Below are 21,887 nucleotides of genomic sequence, written 5' to 3'. Positions count from 1 at the left end.
ACTCTAAGATTCTTCCAGCCTATTTTGTATGAGTCATGTTTCCTCATTCATGCGAAAAGGTCCAGTATCTGAGATTTGATCTTGCAGTTCCTACACTCCGATCAGTGTGTCAGAGGCTCGGGTACCTTCCTCGCTCTTTCAACCTTGAGGAGTAGCCCAAGTGTCCAGAACTCCAGTCAGTTCAGGAAACTCACTCAGATTCCTCCCTCCAACCAGTGAGCCTAACTAATGTAAAGGACCGAGGGTTTGTACATCGTGCAGGGACAAATCACAGTTTTTGAAGTAAATTGTATTTTTCCTAACTATACAAACCTGAGGCCCTTTACATTACATATTATGCCCACCTTATGCCACCTCTCAATCTGAACCTGGACTGAAAGGCAAACTGGAATGTTTACATCCGGGCAGGCAGGTATTCCCTCCAACCTGTCGGTAGTTACTGCCTAACCAACTTGCTCAAGAGTTTAACAGCCGTTTCCAGCCTACGCTGAAAGTAATTCCTAATGTAAAGGACCCCAGGTTTGTATAGTTGTTGGGAAAAATACAATTTACTTTCAAAAATTGTGATTTTACATCTGGGCAGGCAGGATATTCCCGCCTACCTAGCAGTAATTACTGCCTAACCACCTTGCTCAAGAGTTTAATGGCCGTTTCCAGCCTATGCTGAAAGTAATTCCTAATGTAAAGGACCTTGTGTTTGTATAGTTAGGAAAAATACAATTTACTTTCAAAAATTGATTTTTATAATAAAATAAGGTTTTATATGTACTTACCAAGTAATATGAACTGAGCTCTTTAGCTACATTGTACCTATTCTTCCCCAAAGTGGGCGAGGCACTTACCTGCGCCAAAACAAAAGAGCGCTACCACGAATTTTCAGTTCTTAAGCTGCCGTTTAAAGTAGAAACTATAGCTATGTAATTACTTGCTAAGTAGCCTGTATATAAAACCTTATTTTATTATAAAAATGTCATTTTTAAGCTGCCATAGGTTAGGAACCAATAGCTATGTAATTACGTGGTAATTATATATAAAACTTTATTTTATCATAAAAATGTCATTTTTATGCATATTATCTGATGTCTCAAAGCTTTTAGTTTTACATTTTAGCATTATGTTACGCCTAAGTTTTTAGTCTTTGACACTGATCTGTAAGATGAGAAATAGTGTTGTTTAGGAAAACAGTATAAACTTTGTGATGAAAGTGGATACAGTGAACACTACTGCATATTGCTTTCTCTTCTAGATTGGTGGAAAATGGGTGAGAAGAGAGTCTTACCAAAGCCTCTTAAAAAGGCCTTGGATTGGGATATTGTTGCAACTGACAAGTTTGTCAAATATGTTGATCAAAAATATGGACCTCTAACTAAGTTCAAACAGTTAATGAAGGGACTTGAGGTAAGTGATCATAAATATTTCCACACAGTAAAGTATTTGGGATGAATCTTACCTATTGTTATGATTAGCTTACATCTTTGCGCTGTTAGGTGCAATAGGCATTCAAAATAAACAAAAGAGTAATGCTTTACTGACACAGAGGAATTGTCAGCAATCGCCTGTTTTCCACCAGGTAGTGTTGGAATGGCATGTGTATATTCTTGTCAGAATTCTTTATGCTGTGTCCTTGTGCATATGGTGTGAATTGGCTGTAATGATTTTGACTATTTCTGGCTGTTTTTCTCCTGTATGCATTATGTTATCTACAACAATCAGAGATAAAAGTGTTAATCTCTGTTTGAATTAAGTTTTTTGTAAACCGAATGAGATAGTCACGTGGGTGTTACCGATATGGGTAATGAGTGCAATTTTTTTTTCTCTTGATGTGAGAATTGGTGTGAGAATGTAAGGGGTGGTCTGATGAGAGTGGATAATTTTGAAAGGTATCAGAAGATGCAAGGGGCCATTATTTTACATGGACAGTTAGTCAGGTCTGGTCAATAGTATACTCTGTGTATTCTATCTTCTTCCTGTGTTATTCCTCCCTCACTCCTTCTGCTCCATCTCATGATGCTCCCTATGTAATTAAGGAGAAATGGATAGGTATACTTGAAGATAAGCATTTACTTCTATTGTCAGTCAGACACTTGATTATATTTATTATGGTTAAGGATTGCAGTCTTCCCCCACAGCGATCGTCCTTTTTCAAAGTGGGATAACACATCACCGCCATCTCATCACCTCCCTCTCATCGCTGGCCCTACTAATCGCTGGCCAACTCATCGCCTCAACTAACTTACGCTAGAAGTTGAAACTTTATAAATAAAAAAAAAGAAGACAGAACACAAAAAAAGAGAAATTCAGTGAAAAAAAAAATTTAGTGGAAATGAAAAACACCTTTATTTATTATACTGTAGCACAGTACAGTACTGGCAGCAATATTAGTAAATATAAAAGATAAATAAAATGCATTACTGCTAAAGATAAAAAACTGTGAGGGTGAAGAAAAAATGAAAAGTGGTATGAGAAATACAGCGTAAGTATTCAAATATTCAATAGAAGTCCTCTGAGTAAAACTTTGGACTATTCTAAGAATGCACTTACCAGTATCTAGGTATTTTTTAAATATTGCCGGTGGTACACTGCCAGCTATAAGGGATTCCAAATAACTGTCTCAACCTTTTTGAACTTTTTTGATTGCATTAGTGAATTTCCAGATTGTTGGATGTTCCATCCCTAATTCCATCTGGAGCCTTCTGCTTCCTGCTTCTGCCTGCGTGATTGTTGGTTTTATCTTCCTAATTTAAAGTACGAAAATACAAATTCAACATTTCCGTTGGGCAGAGTGGGGCACATCTGCTATTTCCGTGTCTATTTAACCGACCTATGTAATTGTCTTCGAGCCAGTTCAGAATTGGCATATGGACTGCAGATAATTTGTCAGCTAAGGCATCCACACAGCAGTCTACTGTCTCTTCAGCTCGGGCTTCACTTTTTATAATCATCTTGGCCACTTCTACTCTTATTGGTGAAGAGTCATGGCTGTGAGAACTGTATTTATGAATTTCACTACGTTTCCAAATCTTGTGTGGATTCTTGCTTGACATATGCGGAGTTGTTCTCATCGCTAAAACATCAAATCACTGTCAGTTTTACTAAATGTATAAAAATGAACAAATATCCATTATGTGAAAACTTCTCTCTGTCTCTCTGACTTAAAACTCCCTCCGTTGCAAAGGGCTTTTTTGGAACAGTTTTAAGCTAAAGTTGCCGGCATCAATAGGTTAATGATGACTAAAGATACAGGCAGTCCCCGGTTATCGGCAGGGTTCCGTTCCCAACGATGTGACGACAACCAAAAATTGCTGCTAACCAAAAATCGGTGATAATAGCACTGATCCCCGGTTAGCGGCGCTGCCGATAAGAGGCGATCACCACCATTAACCTGTTATCAGCGCTGATAACCGGTTATCAGCGACGAAAATCTGGTTATCGTCGTCGCTAGACAAGCGCCATAAAACCGGGTCGCCAGTAACCGAGGTTGCCGATAACCGGGGACTGCCTGTATTGTTTTGAGTCGGCAAATAGTTGAGTTGGCAATTGGGTACTTTGTGGGTAATTGGGTAATAATTTAATTGGGTAATTGTTGTTGTTGTTATTTATTGTGTTTTAAATAAAGGTGCCTTTCAGTGAATTTTGATTTTTAGCATAAAAATAGCAGGTGATGAGTTTACCAGCAATGAGTTAGGCTGGTGATGAGATGGCAGCGATGAGTCGTACTAGACTCCTTTTTGCATCACCCCTCTTCCAACACCTTCATCTGTCTGTAGCCCACCCTCTGGACTGCCATGCATCAGCAGGGCTTCTCTTCCAGGGAACCAATGTGTGTCTTGGGGCAGAGGTCTATGCCCTTCACCACCTCTCTCTCAACCGTCTTCCATCTCAAATTTAACGTGTTCTCCAAAAGATTTATTCGATAGAGTTATGAGCTTGTGTCAACCGGCTGATGTGTTATCCTGATCTGATGAGAGTGACAGTGATGTGTGTGTGACCTGGTTCAGTTATCTAGGATTATAGAGAAAGTATTCCAGTTACTTCAGTATTTTCTGAACTGTGTATAAGTACTTCAGTGGTTTAATCATTTACTGGCCATGTGTAATTATTTATTCCAGTTTCTGATGCTAATGCTCCCCTGTAATTCAATTCTTATATCGTTGCCTCATATTCCCCACCTTTTGACAATTGTACCTACTTGCATTAATGACTCTTCCTCTTCCTGCACTCCTAGCATTGTGCAGGTGTCTCCAACTGTCATCTCAGCAAGTTCTTTTGAGTGGAAGCTTCATCTTTTTATGGATTTGTTGTGGAAGTGCAAGGCGGGGGTTTATCTTCCGTAGTGACCTCATGCAAGAACCCTCTCCTTCTTCCATCCAATTGTCTTCCTCCCAACCATGTTATGAGTCACCCTCTCCCTCATAGTGCTTCTATTTTGCATCCTGTGATGTCATCGCTGGCAGTCCCAGGTACATCACCATCTCAGGTGCACATTGCCTAACTGTCTTTGTCCACAGATTTACTGGAGTCTGCCATCTTGTTTTTTCCTTTAGACTTCATGGCTTTCAACTCTGACTCAGATGATTCTCTTTCATTTTTGTGAGTCATAGTTCATGTTGCTCCGTTTTACCCTCTCATTTTGTCAGAAGATGAATTCATTTTGTATGCTCTTTTGTATGCTTTTGCATCAGCTCCTGTTAAAGTGAGTAAGAAGTTAAAGCTATCAGATTCAGTTAAAGTGTGTGTGTTCATACTCAAATACAAACCTTCGGTCTTTACATAGGAATTTTCTTGCAACATGAGCTGGAATGGCTGTTAACTTTCAAACAAGGTCGTTAGCTACCGTTAGTAGGGTGGGGAAGCCCCGCCCACTCATTGGTCTGCACTCCACTTTGCTTTCGGCTGCCGTTGTGTGAAGACGTTTCTGTGCTTCTCTGTGGTGCCGTTCGCTTTCCTTTTTTATTTTTTTCTGTGTTATACGATTATAAGTAATTGTTTGCTTATATTTTCACAATGCAGATCTCTAACTTACAACAGCCTCAGGAGAGGAAACCTTTAATTATTAGGCATTGTCCAGGTAAGAATAAGCCTTGCAATCAGTTCCTCGCCTCCCTGGAAATATATTCATACTCGTGCGTATCATCCAGGAAGCATGATTGCAACCAGAACATCCCTTGTAGTGAGTGTTGAGTCTGGCCTTCCGAATAGTGGGTGAGGTTTGCTCGGGAAAAGAAGAAAAAGAAGAAAGTTTCTCTGGTGTCATCAGAGTGCAATATTCCGCTGGTAATACCAAAGATTCTCTCTGGTTCCTTCTTGCCCCAGGCCAAGCTTCCACCTGCTGTTGCCACTCATAAGGGAGCAGTTTCTCCTTTGCCATCTCCTACTGCTTCATCAGTAGAGAGCCAGCAGAAGGGAGTGGATGGTCTCCTTTTGCTGGGGGTGGGGGGAGTTGTCCTTGGGAGGAAACTCCTCCTTAGGGCAAAGGGAGTATCTCACGTAACCCAACTTTCCTTGTAGGTGTTGTGGAGTCCGAGAAGCTTAGGGAGTTCTGGCCATCCCTAGGCCTCCCGGGGGAGCAGAGAGTATCAGGATTGATCTCCTACTTGAAGGCCTCCAAAGGCCTTCCAGTAACTGCTTCCACCATTACTGTGATGACTTTCATGGTTACGGTGTCTACCAGCACGAGGGCCACCACTACAAAAAAGGTAGTGAGCCCACGGTGCTACCCTGTACATCATCATCCCTTGGTGAAGTCCTCCTTCACACCCTGCTGTCCAAGGCCAACCTCGGCCAGAAGATGAAGTTGAAGAAGAGGAGTAGGAAGTCTTCGTTGTTGTCTTGGTCTTCGTCTCTGTCTTCATTGAGTGCTGTCTCCCCTTCTACTTCCAAAGCTAGCAAGTGGAGAAAGGAGGAGGTTGCCTCCCCCAACTGTAAGGAGTCCCTTAGGGCTTCTGACGGCCAGCCTTCCCCCATGGAGAAGGCTGCCAGGTCTCTTGCTAGCGGTACTCCCAATATTTCAGCTCCCGTTGCCAATGGCAGGGGAGCAACTGCTCCCAGGTGTTCCATGGACCTCCGGTGCACTGATACTGGTCCAGGGAAGTGACCCTCCTGGGCTGGTAAAGGTTTCGGGTGTACACACCCAGGTCCGTCTGCCAGCATGGCCCAGCAAGAGAGAGTGAGTAGAGAGCGGGCAGACACTCATTCACCCCCTTCCCATTCTACGAGGAGAGTGACACAACGGTCCCAGAACACAGATGCTGGCTTACCTGCCCACTCACCTGGGAAAGGCAAGAGAAGTTCCCCCATCTAGTCTTCTACTGTAGAGGCTTCGGCTTCTAGGAAGACTATAGCACATCTGGTCAGCCCCTGGTCACATTTGTGTAACCGGGACCACTCTCCCTGATCCGTACAGCCGTTGTCACTGCGGGTTGATGATGGACCACGGCCTTACACACCTGCCGGGACTTTGGCCTCTGGTAGGCCGGGTAAGGGTGCTTGGGGTTTTCTGGGAGCCAGAAGCCGGACAGGCCTAGGGTTTAGGACCAGGACCATTCAAGCTCCCATCCAAGCCTGACCATGGAAGCATGTGTTCCAGGCTCGGTCCTCTGGCTGGACCGGTCATGTGGTTGATTAGTGGAGAGATCACCAGTGGGGCTCTGGTGAGCATTCCTCTCCTGCGAAGGGAGTAACCCAGGAGGACTGTGACCTGGAAGGACTTAAGGGTCCTATATCCCCAGAATCAGACACCCTTGAGTTGCAGAGGAGTTTTTCAAAGATCATCTGTTTGATACAGCAGTAGAACGATCTCAAGGAAGAGACCATGGCTTTCCCTGTTGGACCGCTCTTCAGCCATTGAGTCTTTTTGGGGACCCCAGAAGGCACCGAGGGTCTCGATGGGCTTGCCATGGTCAAGACTTGCCGAGGGGGTTTTTGACCTGGTGAATTCTCTTGTGTCTGGCAGGAAAACTCACTTAGGTCTGGCCGATCATGCAAGACACTTCATCAGCCTCTCACTTGCCAGAGGAAATAATTTCCTACAATCCCTCGGAGGGGCCCTTGTTGACAAAACAGATTGACTTGACCCTGGTTCGGTTGTGTCTGGGTATGTCGCTGGACCGCCTCTGTGCAGAAGGAGTTTCCTTTTTCAGCAGGAGGCAGCAGCAATGGAACTGACTGCCATGGCAGCATTCCAAACAGTCTCCTGGACTGATCTTTGGTCCTTTGCTGTGGCCAATATTGCTTCTTCCTCTTTGGGGTCCTGTACATCTGAAGAGGATTCCACTTTCAGGAGACTGATGTTGTTGGGAGGCAGGGCCATCACCTACCTAGCCCACCAGACAGCTAACATGGGCAAACCTGGTACTCAAGAGAAGAGATGCTATGTTGTCTCAGGTTACAAGGTTCATTGGTTTGGAGTGGGCATTGGCACTTGGGGAACGGACCTGTATGGGGTTCCACTTCCCTCTTCCTTAAAGGAGAGGTGAAGGCTACGGTGGGCAGGCTAAGGATTAAAAACATTACCGTGCTTGTTCACCAAGCAGTGGCCAAGAACTCCCTGTCTTCGTGTGGCACTGCAGGTCCCAGGAAGTCCCAGGCTTCCTCGGACCCCCACAGGAAAACCCAGTCTTGTGCTGCCCCTGCTAAGGAAAGTGCACAGTTTCAGCCCCCTGCCTGTCCTAGGGAAGGTGGCAGGGGTAAGAAGGGAGAAGGACGCCAGGGGCGGCATTCCTCCCTGCTTGCTGCCATTGGTTGATGTGTGCCTGTTGAGCCATTAGGCATATGGCAGCGATACAGAGTGGATGGTTAGTGGATGTCCTTTGGGTAGGATACAGTATCTACTACCCTTCGAGTTCCTGGCACCCCTCACCAGTGATCTGATCTGCACCCAGACTTCCATTCCCAGCTCTCTGAAGGACCTCACTCTGTGGGAAGAGGTGAAAGCAATGCTGAAGAAAGGCGCTGTAGAAGTCGTGACAGATTGGTCTGCAGGGTTGTACAGCCATCTTTTTCTCACAGAGAAGATGGCAGTTGGTTGGAGACTGGTCATAGATCTCTCTCACTTAAACCAGTTCATTCGCTAGACACGGTTCAAGGTGGAAATGGTATGGTCAGTATTCGATTCCATCAGGAGTCTGACTTCATGCTTTCGGTGGACTTGAAGGATATGTATTTCTAGATACCCATCCACCAGTCCTCTCACAAGCATACCTCCTCTTTACCCTAGGGGAGACGGTGTTCCAGTTCAAGGCACTTTGTTTTGGGCTCTCAACTGCTCCCCAGATGTTCACCCGAGCTCTTGGCAGCAGTTGCTCCAGGACAGAGAATACGACTTTTCAAATTTTGTCACGATTGGGACTGGTGATCAGTTTCGAGAAGTGCAATCTCGTACCCAGGCAGAGGGTAAAGTATCTGGGCATACTGATAGATACGACAGCAGTAAGAGTCTACCCCTCAGACTCACATATCAGCAAGTTCAGAGAGGCAGCGCAGTTGTCCCTGTCGTGACAGGAGCAACGTACTCAGCAGTGGCAAGTCATTCTCGGTCACGTGTTGTCCTTGGAGAAGCTGGTGTCCTGAAGGGCAGCTTCACCTTTGTTCTCTTCAGTGGAGAATGAAGGCGTTTTGGTCTCCAGCAAGGGACTCCCCATTCCTCCCAATTCCTCTATTGGAGGAAGTAAGAAGGACTTAGCCTGGTAGCTAGGTAACAGAAACCTCTTGATAGGAATGCCTTTAGGCACTCCCCCTCCTGAGACGCTTCTGTTTTCAGATGCATCGACTGAGGGATGGGGCACACACCTGGAAGAGTTGCTTGTTTCAGGTGTGTGGAATCAGGACGACAGACATCTCCACATCAATATCCTGGAACTCAGGCGGAATTTTTGGCACTCCAGGAGTTTTAGGATCGAGTGATGGGGTACTCTGTGGTGTTGATGAACAACAATACCACGGTACTATAGTAGCATACATCAGCAAATAGGGGGATTGGTTTCCCTTCAGCTCCACATGTTGGCGGTGCTGGTGCATGAGTGGATAGTAGCACACTTGGTAGAGCTGTCAGCCAGGTATGGAATGTAGTGGCAAACAAGCTCAGTCGCCAGTGTCAGGTGATAGGAATGGAGTGGTCCCCACACCCAGACATAGCAGAAAGGTTGTTCAATCTTTGGGCCTCCCAATTATAGATCTCTTGCAGCTGGCACAACAGAAAACTGCCAGTGTTTTGTTTAATTGTGCCCGACCCATGGGCAGCAATAGAAGATGCCTTTCCAGCACCAATGGGACAATCTCAAAGCCTGTGCCTTTCCTCTGTTTTGTCTGACCCATCAGGTGATCAACATGGCCATGATCACCCCAAATCACAGGATGACCTGGGTGGCTCCCGAGTGGCCACATTCTGAGTGGTATCCATACCTGTTAGCTCTACTTTCCGAGGTACCAAGAGGGAGTCCCCCTTGGCACACCCTGCTGTGCCAGCCATATGTAAAGAGGTTTCACCAGGTGGTGGAAGGATTGGCACCTCATGCCTGGAGGCTGTTCAGCGTCTCTTGCGAGTGAGAGGTTTTTCTCACAGCACAGCAACAGATGTCTGGATATGTTCGTAAACCCCCTGTGGCTGTGTACCAGGGGAAATGGACCATCTCCTGTAGTTGGTGTCATCAATGGGGTATCTCTCCGGGTGGAGCTACTCTTCAGCAGGTAGCGGACTTTCTCGTCTTTCTTTTTTGAGAAAAGCTTCTCTCCGCCTCAGCTATTAAGGGCTACAGAGCTGCCCTTGGTCGAGTCCTTCACTTGAAGGGTGTCAATCTCTCTTCCTCATGGGAGATCTCCACGCTGCTGAGAAGCTTCAAATAGTCTTGCCCACCCAGGGAACTCAGGCCCCTTGAGTGGGATGTGACTCTTGTCTTATGGAGCCTGACTCATGCACCCTACAACCCTTTATTAGAGTTGTCAGACAGGGATCTGATCTTCAAGACTGTTTTCTTGCATGCCATGGCATCGGCGAAGAGAGTTGGAGAGTTTCATGGCCTTTCCTTCAATGTTAAGCATTCAAGGGGATGGAGATCTGTCACGCTAGAGTTTGTCCTGGAATTCGTAGCAAAGACTCAAAATCTGCCCCCTCCCTAGAGGACTTTGTTGGTGGAGATCAAGACGAGATGCTACTGTGTACAGTTAAGGTGATGTGGTATACTATTTTAAGAGGACTCGACATCCCAGGCCTGAGTGTTGACGACTCTGTTAGTACTGGCTCAACCAAGAAAGAGGTGTCCAAGAACACAATTTCTCTCTGGCTTCGTGAGACAATCCAGCGAGCATACTCTACGTCTGACGAGGTAGATGGGAGTGCGTTCTGAGAAAGGGCTCATGAGGTTGGGGCATTGGTCCATCCCTTGCATTCCAGAAGAACCTGTCGGTTCTACAGGTATTAAGGGCGGGAGTGTGGTCCCAACAAACCACATTGGTCCTTGGACACATTTTCTTGGGTACTGTGGTGGCTGCTCAACAAGTTGTGTAGCTGACCTGGCTCCCCTAGAGGGACAGATAGCATCTCACCTTAGGTGTATGGTAAGCGAGGGAGAATGTGTGTGAGTGACTGGTCTCCTCCTCCCTTTTTCTTTTACCTTTCACTGTAGTAGGGCAGAGAGGCAGGCTGTGAGCCGTCACATGTTGGACTGGCATGTTATGCATGTGAGTCTAGATAACTGAATACCCTGTCTGTAATCTAGAGTAGATTGTTAGATGCAAGTCCTCTCCCTCTCTCTAGCAAGGGGAGAGAGGGGTTGACAATAAAACAAACCTATTGGTTATATTAGCCTTTTATTGTCTCTGACACTCTGGGTTCATCCAAAACTTTTTTGGAATAATGAGGCAAAGTCATTAATTCAAGCCCAGAAGTCTGGCAGTTGAACATCCCATATGTTCAACAAAACAGAGGCACAGACTCCTTCCTCATAGAACTTCCAATCGATTCAGAGAATTTCCCAGAATCCACACTCCAAAGGGTAAGTCTCCTATGTACAGACTGAAGGTTTGTATTTGTGTAGGAACAAATTTGAAATTTTAGAGTAATTTGTATTTTTTCTAATATACAAACCTGAAGGTCTTTACATTTATGGCTCACTTCAACCATCCCTCATTCTGGTACCTGGGCCAAAAGGCAAGGTGGAGTGCAGACCGACAAATGGGCCGGGCATCCCCCTTACCGTTGGTAGCTAATGACCTTGTTTGAAAGTTAATGGCCATTCCAGCTCGCATTCATGTTGAGGTTTGTACATTAGGAAAGATACAGTTACTTTAAAATTTGCAATTTTTAAGCAGTCTCGTAAGTGTATCTCTTAAAGTTGATTCTGGGAATGCCACTGCTTCAGTTTCCAGTTTTATGCAGCTGCTTAGTGTTATATATTGTGACACGATACGTTAGTTTTTCAGCCTTCAGCCCTTTTCCATATGAAAGAAAAAATGCTGCATGAAATATCAACCCAACCACCCTGAAGTTCTGTTTCAGTACTTTTGAGGTGATCAAGGCTCGTGTCCCAAGTGAAAGAATCACAAGGGCAACCATAACTGATGTTTTGAATTCTCAAGGTCAAATTGGAGGCCATCTAAAGAGTTTTTAGAGTTTGCCAAAGCTTCAGAGAAAAACCTTGGGTAGTGATGGTCCTCAGGGAAGGATACTTTGCACCTTTTTGTTACTCTTCTACCCCAGTATCTTTTCCTGCCCACCCTCTTCATATAGAGAAGTTTGAGTTTTGAAGGAGAAGATCAAGCAGTTGTTACACGAGAGGCAATTGAGCTAACTTCAGACTTATCACAGGTTTTACCAGACTCTTTTTCTTGTTCCCAGGGCCTTGAGGGGTCTGGAGACCAGTATTGGATGTTTCCAGTCTCAAAAAGTTTATTTGTTTGACTCCATTTTAGATAGAGTCATTCAGTTCAGCCTTAATGGCCTTCTGGAAGGGTGACTGGATGTTTTTTGTGAATACAGGCAGTTCCTGGTTATCAGTGATCTGGTTTTACAGTGCCTGCCTTGCAGTGAAAATTGGTGATTTTTGGTGTTGATATGTGCTGGTTTTTGCTTATCAGTGCTGATAATTGAGTATTGGCACCAATACATACCTAACAGAGGAGCCGATAAGTGCCGAAAATCGCCAGTTTTCGGTTATCGGCGATTTTCGCTTATCGCCACGCCGTTAGAATGGAACCCTCGCCATTAGCTGGGGACTGCCTGTATGCAGGATGTGTACTTCCTTGTCCTGATCCAGCCTCAGTCAAGGAAGTATATATGCTTTATCCTCAAAGGGAAGGTCTTTCAATTCAAAGTTCTCTATTTTGGTCAGAGCACAGCACCACACACATAATCTCCCATGTTTTGGCTCCATTTGTAGGAAGGAGACATCGTCCAAGAGTCTGAATTCTCCTAAACTTGGCAGTATTGAGGGTGAAGGATTGTCTTCTGCATCTGGTCTTGGTGCTGGGCATTCTGATAAATGTCAACAAGTCTGGGCTTTAACAACCCAGTCATTTGTTTATCTGGGGATGAAGATTAAGTCTCTCACTTTTGGGTTTTTCAGACAGAGAGACAGGTAGACATTTGTTATCAGTGCTGAATCTGTACCCTTGAAAGCCTTGAGCCACAAAGTGGCTTCTTCCTTTGGGTCACATGGTCTCTTCAGTGAAGTTTGTTGAAATGGTCCATCTGAGAATAACCTATCCAATTGTACTACAAGAACTCTTGGGTCAAGTCTCATCTTCTGGACTCAGTTCCAATCATAATTTCCTCAGGTCTTTGATGTTCTCTTCGTTGGTATGGAGGCTGGTCAAGACTATTTTTGTGTCTGCCTCTAGACCTCTAGAGCCCATTCCTTTCTAGAGAATATCAAAATGTAAATGAGTTGGACTGTGTAGGAGAGCAAAATGCTGACAAACAACCTAGAGGTTTTGTCAGGTTGGAAGGTCTTACACAAGCAGAACATCCAATCTGAGACAAGGTGATCACTCCAGCAATTCAGTCTCTTTCTTACATAAGGAAGCACAAATAAAGAAATTTGTTAAGGTTAGCAAAGAAACCTTTCCCTGTGACAGAGTCCATTGGCATTCTTCTACTACAGTTTTATCCCAGGGAGAAAACACGAAACATGTAATTGCAGACCAGCTCAGCAGGAAAGGACAAATCTACCGTCAGTTGTGGACCTTTTGTGAGCCCCCAACAGTTACCTGTTTGTGACTACCTGAAATGCAAAACTCCCAGTCTGCTGTACTCCATGCCATGTTTTCTAACATGGATAGTTGATGCTTTGCTTTTAGAGTGGTCAAATCTTGACCCTTATGCTTTTCCCTATTTGCACCCCAGAGGAAAGTTTTCAACAAGTTGTGAGAATCTGAGAACTCAAGCCATTGTTAGCTCTTGGTGACCCCAGAGGGAATGGTTTGTTGAGCTGCCTTTCATGTCAGAAGTTCCTCTTCTTTCAACCTTACTAATCCCACTGTATACTGTAGCAGACTTGGCCATTCAAGTCAGCTTTCTCCATCTATTTCTGTTCCTTGCATCATCTTCTCCCAGTCCCACCTCACCCATATCCCTCCTCACCACATCCATCCACTTGATCTGCTGACGCCCCACACTCCTCCTCCCCATCACTGGCATGTTCTTAACTCTTTTGATTGGTTTTACCTCCTCTTTTCTTTATCTCAGACAAGCTTCCCAAGCCTTCTCCTTTATGTTACATGTACCACATTCTTCTTATATCATGACTCTCCCTCCTTTCCAGCAGTGATATTCCAGCAGTCCATCTCACCGTCCTCATCTCGGTTCTTTCCAGTGGTCCCTCCTCTTCCCTCTTAAGTGCCCAAGTTTCTGCCCTATATGATAGTACGGGCCTGATAACTGTCTTATAAATTTTCATTTTGAGCCTTAATGGCATTTTCTTGCCTAAAACAACTCCAGTTACTTCCCTCCATTTTTGCCATGCTTCTTTCACTCTCTATCTCACTGCTTTCTCAGTACCTCCCTCCTCTGTTATTATTGATCCCAAGTGGTTAAACTCATTGTGCTGGTTTAGAACTGTACGATCTTCCATTTGAATGTTTAGTTCTTCATGTCCTTTACTACTAATCATTAGCTCTGTCTTTCCAATGTTTACTTTCAGTCCTTTCTTTTCTAGGCTCCTTTTGCATGCTAAAAACCTTTCTTGCAGTTCTTCCTCTGTGTCTGCACTCTGCTGTAATGACTAAATCATGAGCAAACATCAGTTCCCACAGTTCTTTGTTGTTCCTTAATACTGATGTCGAAGTGAGGAGGTTCTTCACCTTCTGACAATCAGGGAAGGTCTCCTTAGATAGTGTATTAGTGAGCTTCAACCCCTTTCTTCAAAGACTTTGTTCCAGGGGACAGATCTTCATTTTCTCCCTATTGTTACAGGGGACATGTCTTTGTTTTCTCCCATTGTTTAGGGCTAAAAACAATGTCAAAGCATAACCTTCCAAGATTGTTGATGATGCCTAATTTAACTGATTTAATAGGCAGTGAAGAGGAAGCTCTGCTATGTCCAAGTACAGTGAACCCCCGTATTCGTGGGGGATGCGTACCACAACCCCCCGCGAATAACTAAAATCCACGAATACTTTAAACCCGTCTAAAAACACTTAGAACTGCCCATTTTGATAGTTTAAACACAAGAAAAACCCTGTAAAAATGCTTATACCTGAGCATTTTAATAGTATTATCACAAAAGGTGCATTTATTCATGAAAATTATATGAAAATACAGTCTAAAAACACTTAGAACTGCCCATTTTGATAGTTTAAACACAAGAAAAACCTTGTAAAAATGTTTATACCTGAGTATTTTAATAGTTTTATCACAAAAAGTGCATTTATTCATGAAAATTATATGAAGATACAGTAATTAGTGAATATTTCTCAGTGAAAAATACCGTGAATGGGCGAATTTTCCGTGAATAATGGCTAGATATGTTCCACAGAGCAACCCGCGAATGCGTGAGTCCATGAATCATGAGAATGTGAATACGCGGGGTTTACTGTATATCTCTAAGGATTTGTCTTGAAAGACTTGATCCTTGGAGAGGAGGATTTAGAAATTTATTCTATGGTGTCAGTAGGCCAAACACTCGTAAATTCAATAATGCCATGTCTCTTTTCTCCATTGCTTAATCAAGTCAGTGCATGTAGAATGGAGTCCTGATCATTTTCCATTGTTTGAAAGTAAAACCTCAAAACATCTTTTAAGTTCCTTAAAAACCTTTTGTTAGAGAAGGTTGTCAGCTCAGCTCAGTGGATGTGGAACTCAGTTTTACCTTGCTTTGCTAGCAAGACATCAAATTTCATATGGGAATTGTAAAGTTTAGGGAGCAGGAAGGTACACATTAGTGTATAGGAGCATACTTCATATCTAAAGGTAATCATTGTCTGTAGTTTTGGACTTGGTTATAGGCTTTTGACTCTGGCATAGGAGTCACTAGTACTCTACAAGATACAGACCTTTTCTCTGTAAATATCAAGCAACAAGTCTCTGCTATGAGGACAGGACTTATCAGGAAGGATAACGTGACAGGCAAGAATGTATAGAAGCTTTTTTTCTTGTATACAAAGCTTTTAGTTCACTTGGCTGAGTGGAAGCTTCTCTGGCTGCACTAACCCACCATCCTAATTCAATGTGGTAGTCAGCTGACTTTTAAGATTAAGCAAGATTTATACCAAATAATGAAAATTTTTATGTCAAAATTAATTATTTGGATACTTACTGTTTTAGTGGAAAGATAACCAGCCCTCCCACAACTTAGTGGGTGGTCATGAAGAATTCTGACAAGAATTTAAACACTCCAATGCTACCTGATGGGAAACAGTGATTACAAACAGACCCTCTGGGTCAGCCAAGCATAATTAATTAATTTTGTTGTAAAAATTTTAATTTTATAATAATTTGTACATATGTCTAAGGTATTGAAACTGATGGAGATATCTTTACTAGAATTATTACTAGTGGTGGCATTGAAATTCAGATAATTTGTTTTGAAAAAAAATCCAAGATGCAGTTCAGTTCTTTCTAATTTTCCCAGGGAAAGGACTTTTTTGTAAATTAAAACTGTTTCCTGACACACCCATAAATCATCATAGCTTTGATTAGTAGTTTTAAATTCCCACAGACATGTAACTTTGAGCATTTTAAAGACAGAAGAAGACTAGTTAGAAAAACAACCATCGAGGAAACCCATTGGTAAAAGGAACAGTCGGTCTTTTTTTTTCCCCCTGTCTCATTTTAGGAAAAACAGCCTTGAGTTTTTCCAAGCTTATCCACGTTTGAAAAATGTTTCTTTTTTTTTATTCATTCCATCCTTTTCTTCTCATCAGTTTATTCTTTTGGGGTACGTACTGGATTTATCTCTTCCGTTTTGGGAGTATTTTGCCAATTTTTTTTTTAGCCAATGCCTCAGGTTGCATGTCAGTTAATTTCCTTTTCATGTTATGCGTAAGGTACAAACTTGCACACTTATAAATTGATATTAAAAACTATGCATACACTGTACCCCAGAACATTGTAAACAATGAGCAATTGAACGTATAAGACGTGAAAGTTTACCTTTTGCAGTGTGCACACAGACATGGTTCCAATACTTCATCAGGCATGGGACTTACAGCCATATCACCCAGCAAAATACAGTACTGTATACACATTTTCCTTAACTTAACTAACAGTGCTTCTGTTTTTGCAGCTGAATAATGTGCAGTAGGATCAACTGTAAAGATTATTGAATATATTGTCACAGAAATTTATAATTTTCAACAACTGGAAGTGCTATAAGGCCTTCAGAATTATAATTCAAAAAATATCCTTTCTCAGGAAATTAAATTTTCTCTTTACAGATTTTATGAAGGTGGTAAAAATGTCAAAATGCGTTGGATTCCTGCCATTGTAGGGATTAAAGGAAATGAAAAACTGATAAACCAGCCAACTACTTTGACAAGATCACTACAGGCAGTCCCCAGTTAACGGCGGGCTCAGTTAACAGCGATCCAGTTTTATGGGGCTTGTCTAGCGACGAAAATCGGCAATTTTCGGCGCCAAAAATTGCCAATTTCCACTTATTGGGGCCAATAATTGGGTATTGGCGCCAATACATACCTAACAGAGGCGCCAATAACTGAAAATCGGCGCTTTTCGGCGCTGATAACCCCCGAAAAGCACTGAAAATGGACGATTTTCGGTTAGCGGTGATTTTCGGTTATCATCACACCCTCAGAAACGGAACCCTGCCGATAACCAGGGACTGCCTGTAATCATATTAGTGATTATGTATAATGTTTAAAACCCATTATAATCAGTAAATGGCAAAGTATATGGAGTAATGACCCTTATAGCAACAAATTAAAACAAATCAGGTGCAACGTTGGAATGTGGAATTCGTCATATCAAAAGGAATGACACACTCAGGTAATTTTGATTTGATAAAATAGCCCACATGATCAAATCCTTATATGTTTTTTAGGTTGGCTTCAAATCCTTATATGATTTTTAGGTTGGCTTCTTCCAATCTAGTTAAGGTAATGACCGAGAGGCGTCTTTGCTTTAACATGGAATCTATCTTTTATAGGAATGGCTTTACATAAATCTTATTCTTTCATTGGAACTGTTGTACAAATTAAATTATAAGTTCAAGTTCTTAGAGAAGTGTCTTTATAGGGTGTTTCTTTATTTTCCCTTATCTATAAATTATATAGGAGCCCTCCAGTTTCAGAGGGAATCTCGGGAAAAAAATTTATGTTGTGAGCATTTAATGATATTGAAATGCATAGCTACAGTATGCAATAAAAAACTTAGACGAAACATGTAATTAGGGCAGCAGGAAAACACTTTTTAAATAATTATTTTACTGTAATTTACAAGAGAAAACAAAAGTTGCTTCAGTACTGTATAGCAACAAAATTTTTTATAACACTGCCCTCCATCTCTTCTGCTGTTGATGGATAACATTTGACAATGACAGTGAGCATATGAATTTATTTGCAAAATGAAAACAAAAAAGTAAATTGTAGGTTAAATACAAGTAATAATATAAAATTTTGTGCAGTACAGTACAATAAGATTTTAAGTAAGGTTAATTAATTCAAAGTTAAGTACATGGTTGTTTTGCTGTGTGAGGTCAATATATAAGCTTTACCTATAAACTAGCCTTGACTTCCCTTTTTAATTATAGTAATGACTAGATATTTTCTTATTTAAAATTATTAGCCGATACCTTTTCATTATAGTATGTAGATAATCTGGTTTACGGTGCAAGGAATAATGTGACTGTATAGCCAGACATTCCTCATATATGGTGAAGTAATGGCCTTGACTTGCAATCCCCTTTGTGCTTAACCTCGTGGCTTAATTTTAAACCAATCTGAGAAATGTTATAAAGAGTTTCATATTATAACAAACCCCTCTGTTAACTTGAATATTGGGGTTTTTCATACTATAAATAAAAGGAAAATGTGTTTAGGCAAATCTAATTTAAATATGTATTACTTTACTTGATAGTTATGTTACAACCCCTGATTAAGCAAAACTCTTACGGCTCTTTCTCAGCAGAATATATTAATTTTACCTTTGTAAAAGTAGGAACCATAGCTGTAATCCTTGCAACAATACTCGTAGTTAATGATAATTTCAAGTGTACTGTATTACCACCCAGTACAGTACTGTACAGTGATCTTTTTCATGTCTGGATCATACGTCCATGGCCCTGCAAGATAATGGAAATTTCAGTATACAGTATGGTGAAAAAGCACTCTGCAGGTATAAAATTGCAACTTTTTATGCTTAACCACCTATCTTGCCAATACCTCATAACTGTATACACTAAGTATGTTTATAAATAACAACCAACACACTTTAAAGTGAAAACTTGATGTTACAGTAAACCAAAATTAACTACCTCATTTTCCCATTTATGTAACGAGATATACATACACTATTTGCTAATACACAGTGCACAATGAGGTAGGTACACTACTATTGTATACTGTAGAATATTTTTGAAACATATGATTTACACTTTTATTTTGTCCCTTAAAAATACAATAACATCTACACAAACAGAAAGCCAACACCATCCTCAAGAAGAGGGAGGCCATCCGCTCCATTATGCCCTGCCAGATGTCTTGGGAGAATTGGTTGAACCTCAGAAATAACCCCATCCTTGACACCCCTCACTTGTTCCCACTGGAGAAAGTGCAGAAGGTGGTCAAGATGAAGTGGGAGGACCCTGGGACAACATGCTTTCCTAGGTGTTATAAGTGAAACAAAGCTATTAGCCTAGAGTCTTTGGGCAGAGGTTGACTATACAGCTTAGAGCAGGCCCTTCTGATCCCTGTAGGACCTCCCGACAACTGAGGCAGACAAAGTAAGATTTCCCTCCCCCCTCATCCCATCTGCCATGGGTGGGGGTAGGGGGGGATAGCCTAGTGGAGTGTTGGATGATGTAGCAGAATTATGGGGTGAAGGAATGGACACTCATGGTCCTCAGGGAGAGCTACAGACTTCCCTTCAAAGGAAAAGCCCTCCCTCTGTCCTTGTACCTGATCGCATTTTCAGAATACAAGACCAGATTGACGAAGGACAGGGCCCTCCAGGTAGAGGTGGAATAGAGATGGTGGAGGAACATTCACCAGTTTTAGAGCCACCTCTTTCTGGTGAAGTCCTCAGGGAGGTGGTGACTGGTTGCAGACCTTTTGGCCTTAACAGCTTCCTGCAGCGGACTATGTTTTCAATGGAAACTGTGCAGTTAGTGTTGGCTTCTAGAAGAAAGGGAGACTATAAGATAATCATTGATCCACAGGATGCCTACTTCCACACACCAATCTACCACATATCAAGGAAGTATCTATAGTTCGTTTGTCATGAGATGACATACCATTCGAGAGCCCCCTGCTTCAGACTTGCAACAGCTCTGCAGGTGTTCACCTGGGTGTTCCACCTGATATCCTACTGGGCCCACTCACAAGGGATACAGCTGTGTTGGTACCTGGACAACTAGCCAATCCTTGCCACTTTGATTCAGATGTTGAAGAGAGAGAGAGGAACAAGGTCTTGATGTTGTGCCAACTATTGAGGGTCCTCTTGAACTTGTTGATGTCTGACTTAGTCCCCAAGCAGAGTTTGAGTACCTGGGGATGTGGATAGACACAATGCCAGTGAACATCCCAGCCCTGACCTGGGTAGAGAATCTGCAAAAGGTGGCAAAAAAGTTCTTGATGGAGCTCACACAGTCAGTGAGACGGTGGCAAAAACTGAAAGGCTGCTTGGTCTCTGTAGAAAAGCTAGTGCCCAGAGGAAGGGTGCACATCTGGTCCCTGGAGTGGCAACCAAAGGAGTGTTGGCAGAGGCCACAGAAGTCATCACAACAACAGATCCCTAGTGATGGAGATGAGACAGGACCTCTCGTGGTGACTGGACCCCATCAGTCACCAACAAGAGTATCTCTCAACAAACTGCCCCAAAAGATGTTGGTATTTTCTGATGCCTCCCGAAGTGGGTAGGGAACTCATTTGAATGGTGAGTGCATTTCAAGGATTTTGGGGACTGAGGAGTAGTGCTAGCACATCAACCTCCTCAAAATAAGACCATTGCGCTTGGCAATGCAGCATTTCTAACAGAAGAAAAGGGCCACTCGGTTGTTGTGATGAGTGACAACTCCTCCTTAGTGGTCTACATCAACAAGCAAGGAGGGATGGTATCTCCCAAGCTTTGTGCACTGGTGGTGTGACTGCATGACTGGTTGGAAGAAGTGGGGGTAGATCTGCCAGCACAATATGTCCCTGGGAAGAGAAATGTGGTGGTGGACCAACTGAGCAAAGAAAACCAGATTATGGGGACAGTGGTTGCTGCACCATGGGGTAGTGACTTCCCTCCTGCAGTTGTGGGCAGGCCTGATGATCGATCTGCTCGCCACGGAACACCAAACTCCTACTCTACTGCTCTCTGTTACGAGACCCAAGGGCTGTGATGCAACACCATAGGGACAACTTGAATATGTATGCTTGTCCCCCTTCAGTCAGCAGAGAGAGGTCCTGAATTGACTCTGCACATCCCAAGGTCTGAGGATGGCATTGGTGGCCACCACCTGGCCCCAGACAGAGTCGTATGTTGACCTTCTGGCTATGGTAGTCAGTGTGCTAAGGACTCCCAGCCTTCTTGTACAGAAACAGCAGGAGACACCATCAAGTAGTGAGCTCCCTCCAACGTCCCAAGTGGAGGGTACCAAGCAACTCCTGCAAAAGAAGGGCTATTTGAGAGACACTGCAAGGGTAGCCTCCAACACCCTTAGGCTGTCATCAGCAGATGTATACCAAGGGAAATGGGTTGTCTTTTGTGATTGGTGCCATCTAAGGGGCCTTTCTCCACTCACTGCCTCTTTACAAAGGGTGGCTGACTTCCTTGTCACTTACAGCAGAAGAACCTCTTGGTGGTCATGGTGGAAGGATACAGGGCAACCCTCGTGTAGGTGTTCAGACCAGTGGGCATCGGCTTATCCTCCTCTTGGAAACTGTCACGTTAATGGTTTGGCGGAACTGCTGGTTCCCGCTCGTTCCCTTTTGTGGATTGCTGCCTCCTTACCTTCAAGTTTTTGTTTTGATGTTCAGCTGCCGTTTTCTTTCGCCAGTCGGGTCTGGTAGGGCAGCAAAGGTAGCGGCAGTGGCAGCAGCAGCAGGCAGTTTTTGGAGTCGGCGTTGAGAGTTTATGAGCAGCAAATTGGAGCACGGCTGTGGAGCACGACGTGGGTGGAGTGTGACCATGAAACCACGGCTGCTCATCCTTGATGACAGCGTGTGGCTGTCCTGACGTCTCCATCGGGATATTCTGGTTTGTGGGGTCTTGTCCCTGTTGTGCAGCTGAGGGCTGT

At 43.3% G+C, this 21,887-nt stretch overlaps 1 protein-coding gene across 3 annotated transcripts in view; it reads left to right on the top strand.

Moving 5' to 3' along the window:
• LOC136852420 (polyisoprenoid diphosphate/phosphate phosphohydrolase PLPP6) overlaps window positions 1-21,887 on the top strand; it is a 131,164-nt gene that overhangs the window by 58,845 nt on the left and 50,432 nt on the right. For all 3 annotated transcript variants that reach the window (XM_067127062.1, XM_067127046.1, XM_067127055.1), the window contains one exon: window positions 1,247-1,398. In XM_067127062.1, coding sequence (XP_066983163.1) covers window positions 1,258-1,398 — 141 coding nt within the window. In that variant the 5' untranslated portion in view covers window positions 1,247-1,257. The remainder of the gene's footprint in view (window positions 1-1,246; window positions 1,399-21,887) is intronic.

Source organism: Macrobrachium rosenbergii, chromosome 3 (assembly GCF_040412425.1).
Source record: "Macrobrachium rosenbergii isolate ZJJX-2024 chromosome 3, ASM4041242v1, whole genome shotgun sequence".
NCBI classification, from domain to species: domain Eukaryota; kingdom Metazoa; phylum Arthropoda; class Malacostraca; order Decapoda; family Palaemonidae; genus Macrobrachium; species Macrobrachium rosenbergii.
This window is presented reverse-complemented; position numbering and strand designations above follow the sequence as displayed.